Source organism: Zeus faber (assembly GCF_960531495.2).
Source record: "Zeus faber genome assembly, chromosome: 16".
Lineage (NCBI taxonomy): Eukaryota > Metazoa > Chordata > Actinopteri > Zeiformes > Zeidae > Zeus > Zeus faber.
In genome coordinates this window covers 21,119,819-21,140,986 of record NC_137202.1, presented here as the reverse complement: position 1 = coordinate 21,140,986, position 21,168 = coordinate 21,119,819, and the positions used below count along the sequence as shown (strand labels likewise).

The 21,168-nt window shown below is 47.1% G+C and overlaps 1 protein-coding gene across 5 annotated transcripts in view; it reads right to left on the bottom strand.

Annotated features, from left to right (window-relative positions):
* Positions 1-13: 13 nt before the first annotated feature.
* Positions 14-21,168, bottom strand: part of LOC307241978 (equilibrative nucleoside transporter 1-like) — a 36,667-nt gene continuing 15,512 nt past the window's right edge. For 4 of the 5 annotated variants that reach the window (XM_080016281.1, XM_080016279.1, XM_080016282.1 and 1 more), the window contains exons 2-13: positions 12,513-12,586; positions 12,222-12,303; positions 10,321-10,490; positions 8,405-8,544; positions 7,401-7,535; positions 7,174-7,271; positions 6,758-6,839; positions 6,071-6,156; positions 5,740-5,848; positions 5,542-5,630; positions 3,700-3,899; positions 14-2,433 (exon numbers count right to left, since the gene is read on the bottom strand). In XM_080016281.1, the coding sequence (XP_079872407.1) occupies positions 2,322-2,433; positions 3,700-3,899; positions 5,542-5,630; positions 5,740-5,848; positions 6,071-6,156; positions 6,758-6,839; positions 7,174-7,271; positions 7,401-7,535; positions 8,405-8,544; positions 10,321-10,490; positions 12,222-12,303; positions 12,513-12,541 (1,332 nt within the window). In that variant the 5' untranslated portion in view covers positions 12,542-12,586 and the 3' untranslated portion in view covers positions 14-2,321. Of the gene's footprint in view, positions 2,434-3,699; positions 3,900-5,541; positions 5,631-5,739; positions 5,849-6,070; positions 6,157-6,757; positions 6,840-7,173; positions 7,272-7,400; positions 7,536-8,404; positions 8,545-10,320; positions 10,491-12,221; positions 12,304-12,512; positions 12,587-20,529; positions 20,599-21,168 lie in introns of all 5 variants that reach the window. The other variant, XM_080016280.1, reaches the window with a different exon arrangement.

The window sequence follows — 21,168 nt, the reverse complement described above, 5'->3', positions numbered from 1 at the left end:
CAGCAGTGGGAGACAGATTCTTACAAATGTTTTATTGCACAACTGCTTTTATATCGAGTTACAAGTAACAAATGGTTCTTCACGCCACCCTACAAACAGGATGGAGGGAAATAGATGAGTTAGTTGTGCTTTTAAAACAACAAAAAAGGCTGGTTAGTTGAATATACTGGTAATAACGTATACAACAAAAGCATAAAAAAAAAAGACCTTGCAAATAATGAAAAACTAAAGTAACACAAACAAGGTTGGTGCAGTCGTGTACCAAGCTTGACAACCTTTTCATGTGAACATTTCAATGAGAAATTGAAAATATTGGAGCTCAAACATGAGTTACAGCTGCTTATTTCATATTTGTCAAATACATTGAGATGCTTCAAACCGATCAGAACATTCTAATGTTCCGCTCGCTACACCTTCATAACATGCTGTTAAATCTGGCCCGCAAATGAATTTTAAAATCATGATGCTTGATTAACCCACTAGGAGCGATACAATCTGTTTGTTCCTTGATGTTCGATGCCTGGCCAATGGCTCCCAGGTGATGTGAGTTTGAGACCCCTGACCTCTGAAACAAAAACCTTGGTAAAACATGGTCTAAAATCTACCGTAACAAGAGCCCACACGCTCTCTGGGGCCTCCTCACGTTACTTAGGAGACCGCGACCTGATTACAATGAGGTTCAGGGGAACATGCGTATCCCAATTAAATAAGAAGTAGTGATGAGGAAACGTGTTTTGATGTGGATGTGAAACCCAGTTCCCCCTCAGAACAAAAGGGTTGAATAAAAGCCCAACATCGAAGATTTGGCCGCGAAACTCACAAAAAAAAAAAACACACACACAGAAGGTCCTCTCTCTAGAGCCGGTGTTTGGTTTGTCTGTTCTGGGACACCGTAGAAGAAACATGGCGGCGCAACATGGCGGCCTCTGTGAGGCGTACCCCCTCCCCATGCCGACATAAACGGCCGGTCTGTTCTTATTTTGCTGGATGCCACTAAATCTTTCACGCAATTCTCTCTCTTCAGAAAGGAAGCCCAGCCCTGTCCATCCCAATCACTATCAGAATAATAAAAAAATATTTGAATAGTCAGGACCAAACAGCCCTGTTCACAACCCCCTGCGTTGCTCGGTGTGGCCCCCCTGGTGGTGGTGACAGGAACTACGGGTTCATGTGGAGGAGCCTGACCGTACACTCACACCAGAAGCGATTTTATCGAGTAGTTGCCGTAGCGGCATAAATACAGATTAGTGTGTGCATAGCTGCATTCATTTATTTAGTTGTTAGCAAATATATTTGTTTGTGTATTTATAAAATATATATGCAACATTTTACAGAATATTTTTTATTTTATATACCTGGCAGATTAACGTCCCAATAAATATAGCGCATATGTTCTGACCAAGTGTTTTGTGCTATGTGACAAGTTATACTGTACATGGAAAATGCTATTAATCAAATTATATTTTAGTACAAGGAATTGTCAGGGGACATGGCCATTAGAACTTAACGTCAACAGAGATCGAATTAAGACTTACGCACTTTTAATTCAGTGCATCATGAAATACACCTCACCAGGGATCCAAACTTCCTGCCAAATTTTCCTCCATGCATCATTTATTTTTTAAATGATGTCTATGACCGGTTCCAGCAACAATGTTTGTTAGGAACCAAAGTCAAGACTTTGTTGATGGTGTATTAGCGGATGGAGCAGCTGGAATGCTTCACCGCTGCCCCGCCTCACAGCTACTCAGCGTAAAGTTTAACACTCACTCGCTTTCTCCCGTCGCCAAGTCTCTGAGATGGCGTCGCTAACCGCCGCGTCCCTCTCCGTCGCCACCTCCCATTGGAAATGAACGACTTGGTAAATGAACGAGTTTTGGTAACTTTAGAATGACTCCGATTGCTTTCGTTTTTATATATATATATATATATATATATATATATATATATATGTGTGTGTGTGTGTGTCATTTATATATATATATGTGTGTGTGTGAACACACACACACACAACATTCTGCTGCGCTTTGAAAACAACCTGGAACTGATTCATTCCTTTCCAGCCTCTTGTGTTTGTTGTTTGCTGACAGACAGACAACACCTTCCTTCTATTGGGAAACATAAAAAATAAAAAGCAGCGCTGGGATTTACAAAGCTCCAGTTCTTCAGTGAACGTGTTGTTGTGAAGGTGCAGGGGTCTGTTGTTTGACTGATGGGTCTCTCTTTAGGGGTGGGGGGCCAGGTTGTGGGTTGGGTGGTGTGTTCATTTTCAACCCAGGGTGGAGTCGGGCCGGTGGTCGTGGGGTAATTGGAGAAGTAGTTCAGATCATGGCTCTAAAGGCGAAGGACAGGGCGGCGCCCAGCGCCAGACCCAGCGACAGGAAGAAGGCCATGATGGCGCCGGCGGTCTCTGCCTCGTGCTGCGCCACCTTCCTGCAGGACGGGAAGACCAGTCAGTGGAGGACAGAACCGAAAAAAATGGTAAAAAACATTATGAAACACCAATATATGTGGCATTTCTAATGGCGATCACGGTCATCATATTGTAGTTTATCATAGTCGAAGTTTCCCATAGGAAACCTCCTCGGCCAAATATTTGCGCAAAGTACTTTAGATGTATTTTGCATGTACAGGATGTGGCTCGAGAACTGTAGGAGGAATGACGGCTAAATTTGGCTAATAATAATGATAATAATAGTAATGATTATAATAATAATAATAATTATTATAATAATGATAATAATAATAATAATAAATATAGCCGCTAGCAGCAATACACAAAGTCCAGTTTAGTCACGTTAGGTACGTATTACCGTTTTCCAGATTCTCTGAAACGCAGCACAAATTACAATTTTATGAGTTTGCATTGAACGCTGCATCGGCTCCTCCGGTGCGTCGTCTCCTGGTTGCTCATCTCGTGGAGCAACCACTCATGAACAGTTTCTTCACTTTGCTCGTGGGTTCAGTGACTGTCGTGTTCCAGACACGTTTAGCCCCGAAAATGCCAAAGAGAAAAATAATAATAAAAGTCCGAACAAGAAGTGTGCTGTGCTGCCAGCAATACTGTCATGTATTGACATCAAACATTTGAATGTAAATATTCTGGTGGACCGGTTTTTCTTTGACGCATCGATTTTATGTATATATTCCTGAAATATGTTAGAATATAACAGGGAATATAACATACGACTGTTGAACCCAACAACTTTGCTAAATTTGCGGTTATGTACTAATAGTGACTAATAGCTCGAGCAGGGTTCATTCTGACTACACAAAAAGAAAATTCAAGTACTTTTTAAAGCAAACCTTTTTCATTTTCAAGGACTTCACACAAAAAAATATAAAAATAATAATAATACAGAATAGAAATAGAAATAATACATTGCTAATGTAATCAATATTAATTAAAATATAATCTTAATAGTTTCATTATCATTTCCCTGGCATCTGTCGTAGAAGTGTTTCTGGATTTTTTTTTGTTATTCTGGGATAACATTTTCTGGAAATGGTTTTTATTACGTTACGATTTGAGTATCAAAACCAAGGGGAATATCACCGCTTTCAATCTCATTTCTTTTCAAGGACTTTTCAAGCACAAAAGGGGCTACTTTCAAGGCAACCGCAAGTTTTGAGGACAAAATTCAAGCGCCTCAAGGACCCCGGCGAGAGCCCCGCTCCGGTGTGTCCGGTGTGTCTTACTTGGGTCCGAAGCACATGCAGAGGCTGGCCAGGTAGCCGTTGGAGAAGGAGAAGAGGATCATGAAGACGATGTACCAGGCGTCGTGCTCGAACAGCACGGGGAGGTAGCGGCGAGGCTGCACGTTGCACAGCATGAAGAGCAGCACGAAGACCACCCGCAGGCACACCAGCGCGGGCAGCCACATGCTGTCCTTGCCGGGCTGAGGGCGGAGGAGGGTGGGGGTTATTCATTCATCGAGTCACTTGAGACACCTTGGAAACCCCACGGCTCCAACTTGTGGAACCTGTAGCGGAGAGTGTCACGCTCGGGGCTGATCGACGTATTTGTCATAAGAAATGAATAGGTTTGAAATGTGTCACCGTTTGTGTATAATGCATCCGGAGCTCCCTCCGTGCTCTGTGACGTAATAAAAGCTGATGCGGATGTGGAACATCTGCTCTGACCAGTCGTGTAAAGACCCTTTAGTTATTAACAGGCCTAAAGGGGAGTTGCAACCGGCTCCAAAACAACACTTGATAAAATTGATCAAATTGTAATTGTTGTCTTTGTGAGATTTTGGGACCAAAATAGCCATGGAGATTCTGTGATCTACAGCCTTTTCCTTCCTTCCTTGAATTCAAAGAAGGAGTCTCACTCTGACTACTTTATACCTCGGGACTTTGTCGTAATGTTTACACTGACAATTTGCACAGAATCATGACTCTATATATATATATATACATATATATATATATATAAAAACCTGCACTGACTTCAATGAACAGACACACATTCAACAGTTTCTATTTAAAGTTCTTTCAGTTTACCCTGGCTGCTTTGTGCACATCGCCCACTGTCTTTCATAAGTTTGTCGCCACGGCAACGCACAGCTATGTCGCTCGCGGGCGGAACGGAGCCTTCAGACCCCGCGCCGACCGTCCCCACTCCACCAAAACGGGGTCAGTTGGGCCCAGAATCCTCCGCTGCCTCCTACACGCTTTGCACGGGCGACACAGCGGGAGCGCTCTGCGGAGGAGGCGCAACGCACTCGGCTCCACCAACCCGCAGCTTTTCATCTGAGGAGGATCAAATCGCAACCGTGCTGTCGTCCGAGTCAATTCGATTATTTCCGTCAGATGAACCTTCAACTATGTAAACGTCGGAGTGTTCAAGACTGATGAAATGTTCCGGGAACACGGCGAACGGATGTTTCTCTCGATTCAATTCGGAATTATGCAGGATTTATTTCCAAACAAACCCACCCGGCAGCAGGATGTGGAAGGTGACGGCGTTTTGGCCGATTCCAAGCCTCCCCCGAGGCTTTCCGGCGGTGTTTCGTCAAAAAGCTCGGGAAACCGAAACAGTGGAATCGGCCGGGGGAAGAAAATGGAAGTGGCGACGAGGCCAAGATGATGTAATGCGCGCTCGTACAATCACTCAAGCTGATCTGGATCTATTTCCATCCGTCACATTGAATGGGAATGTACTTTGGTAGCGGCGCTGCAGCGGTGCGCCAACACCGGTTGCAACATCAGACCAACAGGGAGCTGAAGATGTTTTTTCCAGGGCGGCTGACACTGCCTGTACCAGAAACACTCCTCACGTGTTCCATCACTTACGGCAGCGCTTGTACGTTCCGACATCCCCTGGACTTAAAGAGACTTGTGCCGCTTTACGCAAAACGGTGTGAGCGGGGACATCCATCCCGACCTACTCTGTCCCAACTCGCTTTCGGCACGAAAGGGGCTGTTTTCAAGGGATTCCAGTACGTACATCTCTTGAGAACAAAATTCAAGCACCGTAAACACCTCAAGGACCTGGTGAGAACCCCTGTCGTTAAGTGTCGTGGTGTTGTTACTGACCCACATACAGGCGGCCGTCAGACTCCTGCCGGCCCAATCCATCAGGTTGAAGAGGAGGAAACACGACACGGGGATGAAGTAGTCCTTGTCTGTCGGGAAGGGGGACGACAGAACACTCGGTGAGACTTTGTTCGCAAAGAGAAGATGTGAGAAGATGTCCGGACGCGAGGTTTGCGCCGCGCGTCCAGAGACACCTACCCCAGGCTCCCCCGTCCGCCACCGACGACTTCACCTCCACCGTCACCGCCGGGAATATGCCGATGGTGATGGTGAAGATCAAACACACTGACAGCGCCATGAGCCAGATCTGATGGGAGGACGAAACATATATTTTTTAAAACCCGCTTCGGTTCAATCGACCCCGTCGCCGCGACGCCGTAACGTGCCCTCGGGAGCGATGGTTTCCGAGGTCTCGCCGATGCTTTTTTTTTTTTTTTTTTTTTTGGCGCGATAAAGACATTTACAAATAAACTCAACTTCAAAAATAGGTGACATTAATTCAAGCGGCGCCTCGGTGGCGTCCGTTTACCTGTTTGAATATTCCGAACACCGACACGGCAGGCTTGACGTCCACATCCGTCAGGCTGACCACCGGCCGCTTCTCCGCCGGAGTCTCTGGAAAACGCAAACACGCCGATTAAACACAATAATCTCTCGGCTGGCCGAGACGCGGGGCTGGATGGTCTCCCTGTGTTTATACGCGCGCCCGGAACCCAGACCCTTGCACAACGTGTGATTTCAGTTCCGCCCACCCACACCACACCAGTCATTGACTTCATGAAATTATACCGCCACTTACTCCGTCTCGGTCTGGCACGCGCAATTTTTAGACGCTTCTTAGTGGTTTGGGGATTCATAGGCACTCAAACAATCCTCCCACTGGTTGAAGAGACACACAGACTAGACACCCAGCAGCTAAAACACAATTACCTTACTAGACTCCAATACAGGGTGTTTTACCGAGCGCCTCTTTGCGATTGTGATGATTTTAAGAATATGAACTTGGTCCTAACAACCGCTGTCACTGTTCAACCGGCCTCCCAAATAATAATAATACAAGAGCGGTCATTTGCGATAATCTCCCGGCTGCCGCAGCTGTACTTTGCACCTGACCGACAGACAGGCACACTGGAGCCGGGTATTGTGTTTTTTTGTTTTTTTTTTGTGATTTTTTGGATTTTTTGGGGAAAGCGTAGCAGAGAACACCTTTGTGTACCTTTCTTGAGCAGGTCCATCTTGTTCTCCTCGTCCGTAGGCGGCCTGGAAGCACCGCTCTCCATGTAGTACTGGAAGAACTCCTGTTGACAAAAATCATAACAAGCCATATTTAGCATGCGGTGACATGTAAATAATATGGGAAATGTCTTTTATTTATAACTGGGGTAGTTTATTACTTGATGACTTACATGATTATAATATCATATGAAGACAGGCTAATGTGCATGGAGTGAACGAGCGGTGTCGTACTCAACGCAGTGAAGGATACGATCAGCGGTTTTACAAATACATACAGTACATATCAACAGCATGAGTAAATCCTCTGGGCGCTGAGATCTGAAGCCATGGCTGGAGGTTAAGGTGAGACAGGTGTGCCATGGATTGGGGAGTTCAGAGTGTATGAGGTGGTATTACCATTTTGGGCAGAGTGAGGTAGGACAAGATGGCCAGGAGAATAACCACACAGGCAGTGATGAAGTAGCCAAAGGCGCTGTCTTGAAGGGCTGAGCCACCTGAACAAAGGAGGGGGGAGAGTCGCAGTCATAAAGTCATTATAGAGAGAAATGTCTTGGGTGTGTGTGTGTGCGTGTGTGTGTGTGTCGGTGTGTGTGAGAGGGAGAGGCATCATATGGGAGACGTACTGGCCAGAGCGCAGATCATGGAGAAGGCGGCGAAGGCCCCCGCCAGCCCCTGACCGCTCATGATGGGGGTGGTGTAGGAGGCGGGCAGCATCCCCGCCAGCCCAAAGAGGCTGCCCTGCAAAACGGCACCAAACGCTGGGCCACAGAGACGAAGAGGGGGGTGGGGGTGGGCGTGGGGTGAAGACAAGTTCACAGGTTAGAACGTTTGATTAAAGATTTAACGATGTCCAGTACGTCAGGCACAGATCCCATCGAAAGCACCAGGCACCAGGCTATCGATGGGGAAAAAAAATGGAAGCGGTCACCAAGTTCAAACCACTTTCTTGGACGTTCAATCCGATCAAATTGTCCCATTAGCTGAGATAAATAAAACATTAACTGCGGTTGCAAAAAAAAAAACGGTAGAAGGACAACGCTGGGGGCACAACTGGAACAAACTGAAATGGTTTGATTGAAACCAATATTCCTCCTTTTTCCAGCAAACGGGCAGGGTGCTATGCATTCCAGAAACGTGGATCAAAGATTCCCCGTCGGTGTCTATAGATACAAGCTGGGCGAGCGCTGGCCCCAAACCTTGTCGGCCTCGAGAAATCCTGCTATCTGCATCTGGCTAAACTCCCCGCGGAAGAATGTGCCAACATCATAGCAAAAGCGCCGCGGCCGCTCTGCACTCCTTTGAAAGCAAGAAAATAACAAATAAAAAATGTTTGTCGGCGGGGGCTCCGGGCCAGCGCTTCTACAGGGGTGCGAGGGGGCTACAGGGGAGGGGGGTGAGCTTATCCCCGCTGCTCCCAGAGTCATTCTAAATAAACCAACGCCGCCAGATTCAAGAGCCCGCGTTGCCGAGCTCAGCGTGGTTCACACACAGAGGAGCGGCGCGACGGGGGAGGGAGGGAGGGAATAGATCCAAACGTGAACACTTGCCGCCCCGCGCATCCCAAAACCCGGAACGGGACCCCCCGACCCGGCGTCCGAATGTGCAGTGTTTTGTGTGCGCGGCTCACAGTTGATGCAGATGATTTTGATCATGGTGAGGGTGAAGAACGGCAGCGGCTCCATCTGCACCTTGACCAGGACGGCCGTCAGCAGGAACACCACCAGGATGACCGTCAGGCTGCCAGAGATACGCAGCTTCTGAGAAATCCTGAGAGGGGGAGGGAGAGTGGGGGTGAGACAGAGGCAGAGAGACAGAAAGAGAGAGAGAGAGAGAGAGAGAGAGAGACAGAGAGACAGAGAGACAGAGGGACAAAGACAAAGGGAGAGACCAAGGGAGAGACCAAGAATGAGAGGAGGGGGGGTTAGACAGACAGGGGAGGCAGAGAGACGGAAAGTGGGAGAGACAGAGAGAGAGAGAGAGAGAGAAAGAGAGGAGGGGTGAGACAGAGAGACGGAGATGAAAAGAGGGAGAGACCGAGAATGAGAGGAGGGGGGTGAGACAGACAGGGGGGCACAGAGAGGGATAGAGGGAGAAGATAGGAGGGGTGAGACAGACGGGGGGGCAGAGAGACGGAAAGTGGGAGAGACAGAGCGAGAAAGAGAGGAGGGGTGAGACAGACGAAAAGAGGGAGAAACCGAGAACGAGAGGAGGGGGGTGAGACAGACAGGGCGGCAGAGAGGGATAGAGGGAGAAGAGAGGAGGGGTGAGACAGACGGGGGACAGAGACGGAAAGAGTGAGGGACAGAGAGAGAGAAAGAGAGGTGGGGTGAGACAGCGAGACAGAGGGACGGAGATGAAAAGAGGGAGAGACCGAGAAAGAGAGGAGGGGGTGAGACAGACAGGAGGGCAGAGAGGGATAGAGGGAGAAGATAGGAGGGTGAGAGAGACGGAAAGAGGGAGAGACAGAGAGAGAGAGAAAGAGAGGTGGGGTGAGACAGAGACGAAAAGAGGGAGACCGAGAAAGAGAGGAGGGGGGTGAGACAGAGACGGGGGACAGCGGGACGGAAAGCGGGAGAGACGGTGAGAGAGACAGAGAGGAGGTTTGAGAGACAGAGACAGAAAAAGGGGAGAAGGAAAGGGGGATCAGACAGAGGAAGGCAAGGGGTGGGAGACACGGAGGGATGGAGAGAGGGACAGAGGAGGGGAAAGAGGGGGAGGGGGTGGAGAGACCGAGGGAGAGGACAGAGAGACAGAGACGGGGTGGGAGGGACGGAGAGGAAGACAGAGCGAGGGGGGGAGAGACGGTGGAGTGCGAGGGGGTGGGAAAAAAAAAAGAGAGGAAGAGAAGGCGGGCGGGAGGAAAACGGAGGACATTCCAAATAAACAAATCAGCGTTATGAAATTCACATTTAATACCAGAGCCACCCGTTAAACCAACAAGCCCTGCGGTCCAGAAACTAATTTGAGAGAGAGGAAGGGAGGGAGGGAGGGAGGGAGAGAGGAAACTTCATACATTAACCATCACTAATTAGTTCAACCTGAAACCCACATGACCCACACAGTGTGTGTGGGTCATGTGGGTCCACATGTGGCTCCACGAAACAAAGAGTTCCATCCGAGGTTGGAGGCTCAGACGGGCGGTGGGGAAGAAGTAATCAAATAGGAGGATGTGCCGGGCGTGGGTGTTGGGGGTGTTGGGGGTGGGTGAATAGCATTCCAGCGTGTGTTTGTGCAGGTTGGGGTAGAGTATTTAGGGTGGAGGGGTCCACCCGCGATCTCCCTCTATCCCACTGTAATTAAAGCAAACATGCCAGAGCCAAATCGAACCGCATACACATATTATGGGGTTTGCGCAATGTGGGCCGCGGTGAGGGTGACTGGGGGTGAGGGATAGTTGGGGGAGCATGAAGATATTTAAATGTTTAAATCCGAATCTTCATCCCCGACACCGCGTAAACCATCGGTCACCTCTTCCTACAACATTTTGGATATAGAAAACAGCTGGAACATCAGTGTGTGTGTGTGTGCGGGCGTGCGCCGTACCTCTGGTATATGAAGGAGTTGAGGCAGGTGAACAGGAGCAGCGGCACCATGGCGCACAGAGTCATCACGTTGTTGAACTTTGACTCCAGAACGTTCCGCACGTCCCCGACCGCCGCCGTCCCGTTTGCCGTGGCGTTGGGCGGCGGGTCCCTCAGCCTGCTGGTGAAGTACTGCCGAGTGAGCAAAGGGGATGCGTGTCAGAGTTCCGAAGCCATAACCCGAGCGTTACGCGGTGAAGTCCTTCGGATCTGCCGACTGTCTTTGCACCCTGGTGAATATTACCTCTGTGTAAAACAAGGTGGCGTTTATGTATTACAAATATAAGGAAAACCATCACTACAGTGGCACACTCTGAGACGTTAGGTATAACGAGGAATATTTCAAAGGGGAATATTACAAGCGGCTTCCGAAAAACAGGGGTTATTATCGAGGCTGTATTTGACAGATTTCGATTTTTTCACTGATCAGGCGCTTTTGTCCACGGAGGGCGGAGGGCCCTGAAACCGCCACAGTTATTCGTAGCTTGAAGGGCTGTCGTGATTCCGATTCGAAAATCGAATCGAAACGAGTGTACGATTTCGGACTTCGAACCCACAATCAGATTGCCGATTGTCCCCGTATTTTCGTGGTTAACGTTGTCCGACACGGTCGCCATCGTTGGGGCAGTCAAGATCCGGCGGACAACAAATGCAGCGTGTGCGGGGCCCCTGCCCGGCTCGCCCGGCTCCGAAACCACTTTCATGAGATTTGGCTCGGACTTTGGGAGAGCTGCGGTCGGGTCTGCGTGTACGAGGGAGAGTGCTGAGCCTTTGACCAGTATGTCCAGTAATTACACAGATGTGAAAGTGGGAAAGAAACCCCACCATCACAGACGGAATGTCCTTCTCATGCAGAGGTTCCCAACCACAGGCTCGCGGACTGTGCCGGGCCGTGGGGTATTTGCCACCGGACTGTGTGTTTACTTTGTTTGGGGAAAAAATGGCTCTGATCGGACCTGCGGAGCTGCAATTAATAATTTGTAATTATTGTAATTATTATTATAATTTGTTATTATGCAATTTCACTTTTACTAGAAACGTTCCCCTCAAAAATAGCATCCGTTTTTCTGCGCTTATTTTGGTGAGTAACTTAAAAGTATTAACTAACTATTAAGGTAACTAAGTAACTCATTGTTTATTATTCTAAAGTCTAGTTTTGCTAAAGCTCTTCACTCTTTAGGTGTGTTGTTTAAATATTCTTATATTATTGCCCAAATATTCAAATAAAAGTTACCTATTGAGAAACACGTGTTTTCTTTACATATCAAAACTCGCTAGTCGAACAAAAGCATGGCCAACAGTGCTGGAAAAAGAATATGTTTAAATGATAAAGGATTGTTACAGAAACTAAGACATGCCGATGGCCACGAGGTGCTTTATATCATGTCATCCTGTTTGATTTTATTTATTAAAATTGGATTTAATTTAGTGGATTACCCCGTCTGGTGCATATAAAGTGAAGTATAAAAAAAAACAAAAAACGAAGGGAAGAATTAATTAATCAAGAAAAACAGCACCGAGAAAGACCGCCACCTGACCTCCGACCAAACACGCACCACCCTGAGGGGCATTCCGTGTTCATCCACCCTGCGATTAGTTGGTGGACATGAGAATGGAGTTACCCTCCTTGCCCCACGGCATGATTTTGCATTAAAAGCCCAACTGTCAGTCACGCTGATTGAAACCAGGCTGCTTTCGGTGGCATGGTAAACAAACATACACCTCTCTCTAAACAAAGGGACCTTCCTCCAAGTAGGGCCTGACATTTAAACCGTCAAAGTTAATAATTCAGCCACGCACCGATGCATACAGGTAAACACCGATTATCAGGAAAACAATGGCTGAAAACATTGCAATGGTTACCATAGTTGCGGTCATGAAGAAATTCCATGGTAGAAGGGTTCCCAAGCCCAGGATGAAAAAGATGATCCACACCAAGTTATACCTGAAAAATGAGTTCCACAACAAAATTAATATCGATTAAAATTTGAGAAAAAAGGAGCGCAGCACCATCACCAGCTTCAAAATATATCAACAGGGACTGGGAGAACAACATTTATGAAAAAAAAAAAAAAAAAAAAAAAGCAAATCAAAGTATTACGTTGAAGAGTCGGGAAATGGAGAAACATCCCATCTTCTTGACAATGATCTTACCTGTCGCGGGGTGCGCTGAGGGCCGTCATGGTTCTGCCGCAGGCCGAGCTTTAGTCAGGAGTTTGGCACTAGATCTGAAATCACAACAGAAATACTTGGGGCGAGGCGCGAAACAGCTGGGACTGCACTGTCAGCCAGTAAAGCAGTGCCCGGGAAGCGAAACCTCCTCAACTTCCCTCTAAACTCAGCATGGCGGGCATGTAGACCTCGGGCCTTGACCACAGCGACAAAATTCTGCACAACTCAGTAGATTACAACCCACACGTGGTTCAGCCCCAATTCTGCTGAACCGTCCAAAGCGCTTCCAGCTCCCACTTTTCCGTGAACATTCCACGCGCTGCACTCCGCACTGCGAAAGGCTTTTTTTTTTTTTTTTTTTTAAATTGGTTAAAATGTCAGACGCAAACCAGAGCGAAGAACGAAAAATCCCCTGTCGACACAACTAAACCACCAAACTGGCGGTTCGTTTCGTTTTCTCCGCCGCAACAAGCCTCCCTGGGCCGGAGCTCGCTTACGGACGCATCGGCACGTCTTAGGATGCAGCCGCAACAATTGCTGATCGAGATTCACCAATCAGCAGAAATAGACACGACCAGCCAGGGTTGGTCGGGGAAAAATTGCGAAAGATAACAATCGTGGCATTTGTCGGCCGAGTCGCATAGTAGACCGTGGAAGTCAAAGTGGCTGCCAAGCACACCCTGTATTGCTTTAAGCCAAAGGCGGTCCATCAAATGAGCCGGAGCATTCATAACTAATAACTTAATTGGGAACATTCTCCATCGCCAGGACCGTTCAGGAAAAAAAGGAAGGGCGCCGTCTGGTTGCTGACCTAGTTGAGGCGGAGTTCGGATACGACCCGAACGGTTCTTCTGCGTCCGAGAGGGGGCCGCTACCTCGGAAGGGAGCTCCGAGAAACTGTCGGCGGTTTCATTTCATGGAGTGAGTTTCCTCCCCACTGTTCACTGGACCTGCCCCGCGTCCCAACGCAGCAACCCTCCCACCCCCCCGTTGCTTCCCTCCTGCTTTTACACGCCCTGATCCAGAGGGGCTTCATACGATACAATATGAGTCTGTCTCAAGCGGGCGAGGATGAAGGCGCGTTGAAGTCATCAGCACCGTCCCAAATAAAAGATGCCGACTTGGAGCACGGAGGATATTGCAATGCTTGGTGAGAGCCTCCACTTTTTGATGTTTTAGTGTCTTAGATCAGGGGTGGTTCCCAAACCCTTTCGCGGCAAGGCCCTCTTGAGACAACAAACAAAACAAACAAAAGGAAAATAAACCCAAATACACACATCATCTGCCTATAGGAAGTTGCTGTGTAGCTTAACACTTAAGTTAAAACTTTCTGACATAGGTGCAAATGTAGGAAGAAATAAAAATGCCACATCATGGCTGTAGAAAGCACGCGCGCACACACACACACACACACACACACACACACACACACACACACACACACACAGCGTTTCTTCTCGAAACATATCCACACACTTTATCATCTCTGGTTCCATCCCTACAACCTCTTTACTCTTTCCGTTGCAAATCCACTTCTTCACCTCCCGCTGCCCGTCCAGTCCTGCCCTGAAACCTCCCGTCTCGAATTTGATTCAGGTCCTCTACGGTACCGCCTCCCTTGACCTTTCCCCAGGACCCGGTTCTCCTGGTTCTCCTGGTTCTCCGCTCAATGTCCTCCTCCGTTCGTGTCTTGATGAAAGACATGTGCTGAGACAGCCTACACTTCCCCCGGACAGAGCAGCCTTTCAGAATACTCACTCCACGAAAACAAACTGCCTTCGTTATACACACATGAATATACAAAAATCAATTTGGCTTGGAGTTGAACACTACCATGCAAACAAGGTGGATCATAAATCAGCGAAGACATTCTTAGAGGGAGAGGTGGCCCCCACAGCCATTCTGACGTTTAAAGCCCAGTGAAAGATCGGATTTGAACACATAGAAAGAGTGGCCTGCAAAACCTAAATATGAACACATGAGAAACACCATGATGAGACACGTGCACTACATTCACACAGAACCTGATGAATGTTCCAAATTGGGTGTCCGATGAACACGTTTCCCAGCAATGCTTCGATTATGAGCTGAGGGTTAGGGTTACTATCTTCATCATCATCATCGGGTGAGGGTGGCGGAGAAACCTGAAAACATGCTTTTCAGCGCGGGCTACGACGTTCACTGACTGACGCCAGCATCAGAAAGTAGTGTCGGTGAAAATCGGCCTCAATTTCCCACTCGGAGAAGAATTTAGGCGGGAGAGCAGGGTGTGAAACTGGCTGAATCTGTCATTACAATCCGATCAGCCAGGAAACGTCTCACGGTGGACAAGTCACAATGTGTTAGAACTCTAAATAGTCCAGATGATACACAAACTGAAAAAAAAGTCAAAGGGCTGATCACAAAAGGGACCCAAATCCTCCTTGACACAGGAACTCTCTGTACAGACAGATGCTGCATTGGAATTTAAGTTAAACAGAGGCCTAATAGACTGTAGGTATACCCAATTCACACAACAGTATGGAAGTTTGCAATACTCTCAGTGGTGTTTTACCAGTTTTTATCCAATTAATATAAAACTATACATGACAAAATTGATTAAAATAAATAAATTAATTAATAAAATACTTGGGTTTACCTTTACAATACATTCAAAATTTCCAAAGACGATTGTGTCTGAATAAAGGTTTTTATTCTGTACAATTTTCCCCACTTGCTTGAATATCGGCCATCATTCCCACATCTCTTTTCCTTCATGACATAATTGGCTTAAACCAGCGGCGCAATGCCGACGAGGCAACATTTTAATACGACAAATCAAGTTGCAGTTATCTGTGTGGGTCACGAGGTGAGACGCAAATTGACTTAAGTCCAGTTCCAACCCCCTCCTCGTTTTGCACGGCTCTGCTAAACCTGCCAAAAATGCGGCAGCTGGCATGAAATGGCCGGTGTTGAAGCGGTGCCCAGTATGTGCGCGCACGCACGCACGCACGCACGCACGCACGCACGCACGCACGCACGCACGCACGCACGCACGCACGCACGCACGCACGCACGCACGCACGCACGCACACACACACACACACACAAGCACTTTGCAGTCTGTAGAGCTTGGAGGAAAAACTGTAGTTTGTCCTCTGTCAATGGTAATTTGGTTTGTTTGCTTTTCAACAGAAACTAGCTCCAAGTAAGCCCAGAAGCATTTCCTCCCAATTAAATTCCAGACATAACTCCTGTGAGGAAAAAAACCTTAAATTATTATTAAGGTAGAATAAAACCGGTTCAAACTGCTTCGGTATTGTGGGGAAGGGGCAATTCGTGGCTGTTGAAGTTAATGCTTTTCTACATAAAACAGTGGCCACCACCGTTTCATCACAGGACTAAATCCTAATAGAAGAGGACATTGTTCACGTCCCACCGGCATACCTCTTTAATAGGCGAGGCAACATTCCCACACCGAAACGCATAGAATGAATAGCGCAGGTCATACGACGAGGCGAGCGGAGAGTAACCCATTTTCTCAAGGTCACTTCCCAGGGACTCGTAGACCATCGGCAGCGCTGGAGCTCAGATCCACGAAAGGAACACAATCTATTGAAACAGCAGATGGTGAGACCAGACCAGTTTAATTTTAGTTGTAAAACACACCGCGGGGTCAGAATCTGACACCCTCGGCCCCGGCCGTGAAAAACGAAACCACGTCACGGCGGCGGGAGGCGGGCGTGAGCTTCCACAGAGCCCGCGCTTCTTCAGGTTAGAAGTTCCTAAAATAAGAACACACAGGGAGCACTAACGCAGTGCAAACAACAACCGCCGAGGGAATGTTTTTTTTTTCCGCCGCCCCCCTCACCACATGGTGAATGTCAAAGCTCGACTCAGGGAGGAGGCGAGGTTTGACTCCGCTGCCAAATGTGGAGGAGCGGCTCACAAACATAAAAAAAAAAAAGCACGTGGCCGGAGGGCACAGGTTATGCCGACAGGAAACACACTTTACGAGCAGGTTCATTATTCATTTACTGTCGTGAACATCTGACGATCTGGTTTTCTGGTTTTCCCCTCGGATCATTTCCCTTTCTCCTGAACACAAATCCAATTGTTTCAACAGTTTCCAAGCACGCCACAGGTGTCCAACTTGGAAGGCCTGTCCGAAGAGCAGGAAATAACATTTTATTGGCGCACAGGTGTATGGAGAGAGATCGGAACTGTCCAGACGAAAGCTGGCCGGGCGGCCACAGCGTGAAGCAGCACGAGTCGCGGCGGTCCCGGGTAGTCGCGCTGTAGAGTCGCATCCAGCCGGGTCACGACTCGATCAGACGTGTTTGATATTATTGGGGCGCGTCTTTCCATGATCATTTGGCGCATGCACGTCGAAGCCTCAAATTTGCGCCGGCACCGTGGTGAAGCCAAAGAAGCGGCAAGCGGGATGGAAACCTGTCGGTCGTTAAATGTCCGTTGCTCGGTCTTCTTTTGTTCATTCCATACCGGTGGAATGATCCTTCATGTGGCTGTGGTGTCGGTGCTCGGTGGCAAGGTGCATTGCAATGCTGCCTCACAGCAAAAAGGTCCGGGGTTCGATTCCCGCCTGGGGCGCTGTTGGCACCGTGCTCCGGCAGTTCATCTCCCGATGAGGGTCCCTTCTGTGTGGAGTTTGCATGTTCTCCCCGCGCTCACATGGGGTTTCCTCCTAGTAACACCATAAGAACCCAAACTAAAAACATGCACAAGAACATCGTTGGTCCCCAGGCGCTGTAAGCTGCCAACTGCTGGGGAGAAAGGCAGTGATTTCCCAGCCTCCATTAATTGTGTGTGTGTCACCCCCGTAGCTGTGTGTGTTCTGGTATGTGCAGTGACAAAATAAAGAAGAGCAAAGCTTGTCCAGTTATCTTCATTTGTTTTTTTGGGTCAACCAGGTTTCCTAGAAGTATGAATCACTGGGTAACTTCCGGTAGTGCTGGGCATTTTTTCCCCCCGATGTCAAAACAAAATAACATTGATACTGTCTCATACTGATTCGTCAAATTATAATTTTCTATACAAATTATTTGAAAATAATTCCTTCTAAGCACAATTTGAATTAGTGCTGGGCAATTAAACAATAATGATAATTATAACCATATTTTTTTCCTCTGTGTCAAAATAAAATAGACTCGATCATTTCCATATAGAATTCCACGGATTGGCAAGTTGCGATGGAAAGCAAATCAGTTTGGACGATCTAAAGCTGACCTTTCACCTCCGACTAATCATGTTTGTCGATCTAGAAATAAGCCCCCCCCCCCCCCCCCCGTGGACAGGTTGCACACACACACACACACACACACACACACACACACACACACACATCCATTGTGTTATGAAATATGTTGATGAAACATAAAACCACAAACTTTATTGTATTTAGTCTTTGCACTGGAACAGTTTCCACGTTTCCGGTATCCAGGAAACGTGAATCAGCACCAATTTGTTCTAACGGAAACTGTGATAGGTTCCCTCCGTCATGGGTAGGTTGCACTTGCAAACACACCGCAGCGGAAAAAAAGACGGACAGAGCGGCCGCGTCCAAAATGACTTCAACTCAGAGCAGAAGGAGCAAGATGATAGTGTCCTTGAACAAAGAGGGCCACATACATCCATAGTTTGGTGCTTTCTTTGGATATTTAAGTTCCGGCCCAATGGGACATACTTGAATCGATGAGTGCAGCCTTTGGTCCACTTGTGGAATTTACCAACTGTGTCTCTCTCTCTCTCTCTCTCTCTCTCTCTCTCTCTCTCTCTCTCTCTCTCTCTACGTCGTCCTCAGACGAGCCTTCCATCGGCGTCTCCCACATCCACATAGGTAGATGCGTGACGTCCTCTTGATCGACGCCCCTGTGTTGGTTCCCACAGTACAAGCTTTTTGGCCGGGAGTTGTCGGTGGCGGTGGCAATGGCCTGCTAGTCTGATCCTCCTTACTGCTATCTTCTCTGATACACTGGGTAGTGCCCCATACAGACGTTGGTTGGAAATGTGTTCGTTCTGGTTGATGTTCAGTACCACATGTAACATTCTGGTGTAGCACCCATCCAGGGACTTCTGTAGGGTCTTCGTTGTCAGATCATATGTTTAGCGTTCCATATGTGAAGCCTGCATTGCACCTTTTCAAAAGAGAAATTCCTAAAGGTGCAGCTGAAGATACACAGCTATAGAAAGGATGGACTACGTCAATGACAAATACAAGGACGAAGCTGCAGATGACGTGATTTGATGTCATCAGATGCAGACAGTGAGTCTGAACCCTAGGGCTGTTGGAGGATCAATGACAATACTTCACCCGGAGTCAGAAAGCCGGCAAAACCATACTTGTGTATCCCTGCCACGTGCACCGTCTGAGAGAGTTTTCAGCACTGGAGGGAACATGGTTTCCTGCCAAAAGGGCAGCTCTAAAGCCTGAGACGCTCCAAAAGCTGACCTTTCTTGCCTGCACTTTGTAGCTGTGGTGTTGGGATGGTGTGGTTTGAGCAGCCACACCTGTCCTGGGTCTAGGTAATTAAGGCCCAGGATCAGAGTTGCTGCATACCTGTTGCTCGTTGGTTGGTCCAACGAGCAACAGGTAAAACCGCCATCCCCACACTCACTCAGGAGAGGAGCCCTTGTCACGACATGTTCTATCTGCTCCTGGGCTTATTCCACCTAGCCTCCTCTCGACAATAAACTGTGTCTATCGTCTATCTCTATGATGAAGGTCCCTGAAAATGCCACTTGGGTGGAGTGTGGCAGGCAAAACTGCCACAGTAGCCTTTTAAACGAATATGTACTAATTTAGTAAAATTTACAGTATTAACAAATTACCTGGTACTGTTCCTACTTGAATAGTACTTGTTCAGTGATACAGTTCAGCCTGACTGTGTGTGCTTTAAAAAGTTAGACCTAGTCATTGACGTGAAATGTTGTGTTTTACTTTCCAAATCCGTGAAATCTGTTATTTTTGAGAATCTACGTCCGTAAAACTGATTGAACATTTACCGTGAATTTGGTAGAGCCCTACCGATGACCCCAGGTTTCCAGGATCCTTTCAGTACAGCAGACTTACAAAAGACAGCACAACAAATTTCCTTGTGAGTAGTTTTGTCTGGGACTCGAAAATCCCATTTTAATTCCTTTGACGCACACTAGGCACAACATTGAATGGCAGCTCAATGGGCGGTAGAGGAAATAAAATCACCGATAAGATGATGGGAGAGGACATGCAGTGACTATTTCCAGAGGCTAGTTAGTGTGTTAGCTGGCTTAACTTATTTGCGCTACAACAAAACACATGTTGAAATAAAATTAAGATCCCATATTTTCAAAAGCTGTCAGTGCTCAGGCGGCTTGTTGATATTTATTTTTCCATTTCGTAAAAAGCCAGCACATTCTCTTCCAAAGATTGTTTGGCCTCACTGCCTAAATTATATTGGCTCACAACTAGATGCTTCATTCGTGAGGATCCCAAGCCGAAGAGGTCATTCAACTTGCATAAACACAATATTTCCAGCCCATTCTTTTGGGGCTTCAAAGGGAATGCGCTGTCCTTGACCTTTGGTACTGACCTTGCTTGCAACCAGACAGCGAGGCTGAAATTTAAAATATCAAAATACCGAGCATTCTTAGTTTAGGTAATAATAATAATAATAATATTATTATAATTGTTATTATTAATAATAATAGTGTAATAATAATATTACAGAGAGGCAAAATATCTGAACAGCAAAATTAATCTGAGCCAACATAAACTTCCACTGCGAATAATAGAATGGTAGAGGGCCAAATGCATATCCAGACCCCACATTGCTAGAAAGGCGTTTGGGTTTTCAGCAGCAAGACATGTGAGCTCAGAACCCCGAAGTAACACTGTTGAGGGCTCATACTGTACAAACAAACATGAAACCTTACAACCCCTTTGCCAGCACTGATGCTTTTTTGCATTATTAACAGGACAGTTTATAGAACATTGTCCGCTACTCGGAAAATGCAAACTCACTTTTCCTACACCACCTCATGAGAGATAGCAGCCCCAGGGGCCCAGTGTGGTGCTCCAGTGTAATTCCACCTGTAAAGTCAACATGAATTACCAGATTTGTATATAAAACATCTTAATTCTCAAACTGTACCACCGAGGGACTTGAACCTGGATAATACAGGAAAAGAAAAGTCTCTCTCACCACTGGAATCTAGGGCTATGACCTTAACCGCATTACCTAAATCACCACCATCACCGCGGGGCCGAGCTCATTACTGTCATCACCACAAATAATAAAATATATGTATTTTCTTTTGTATTTCTTTTTTTTTTTTTGCTGGTGACAGTTACAGAAGTACATATGGTGTGGGATATAAAACAATACAAAGTCCATTAAACATATGGGGGATTTATTTTGTGTGTGTAAGGCTTGGACAGATCTATGACTAAATCATCAATCTTCGATGATGACAGACGCTTCTTTTTTTTTTTTTTTTTTTTTTTTTTTAATCTGCCAGGAAAAATCTGAGCGATGCAACGGTGTGAATGCAGTTTGCCATGTTCTGAAACTGGAGCGGAGAGGGAGGCGGGCGGAGGCTCTCACCCTCTCCACTCAGAGCTGTCGAGTTACCACTGGTGATTGGATCCTACTTCCCCGCT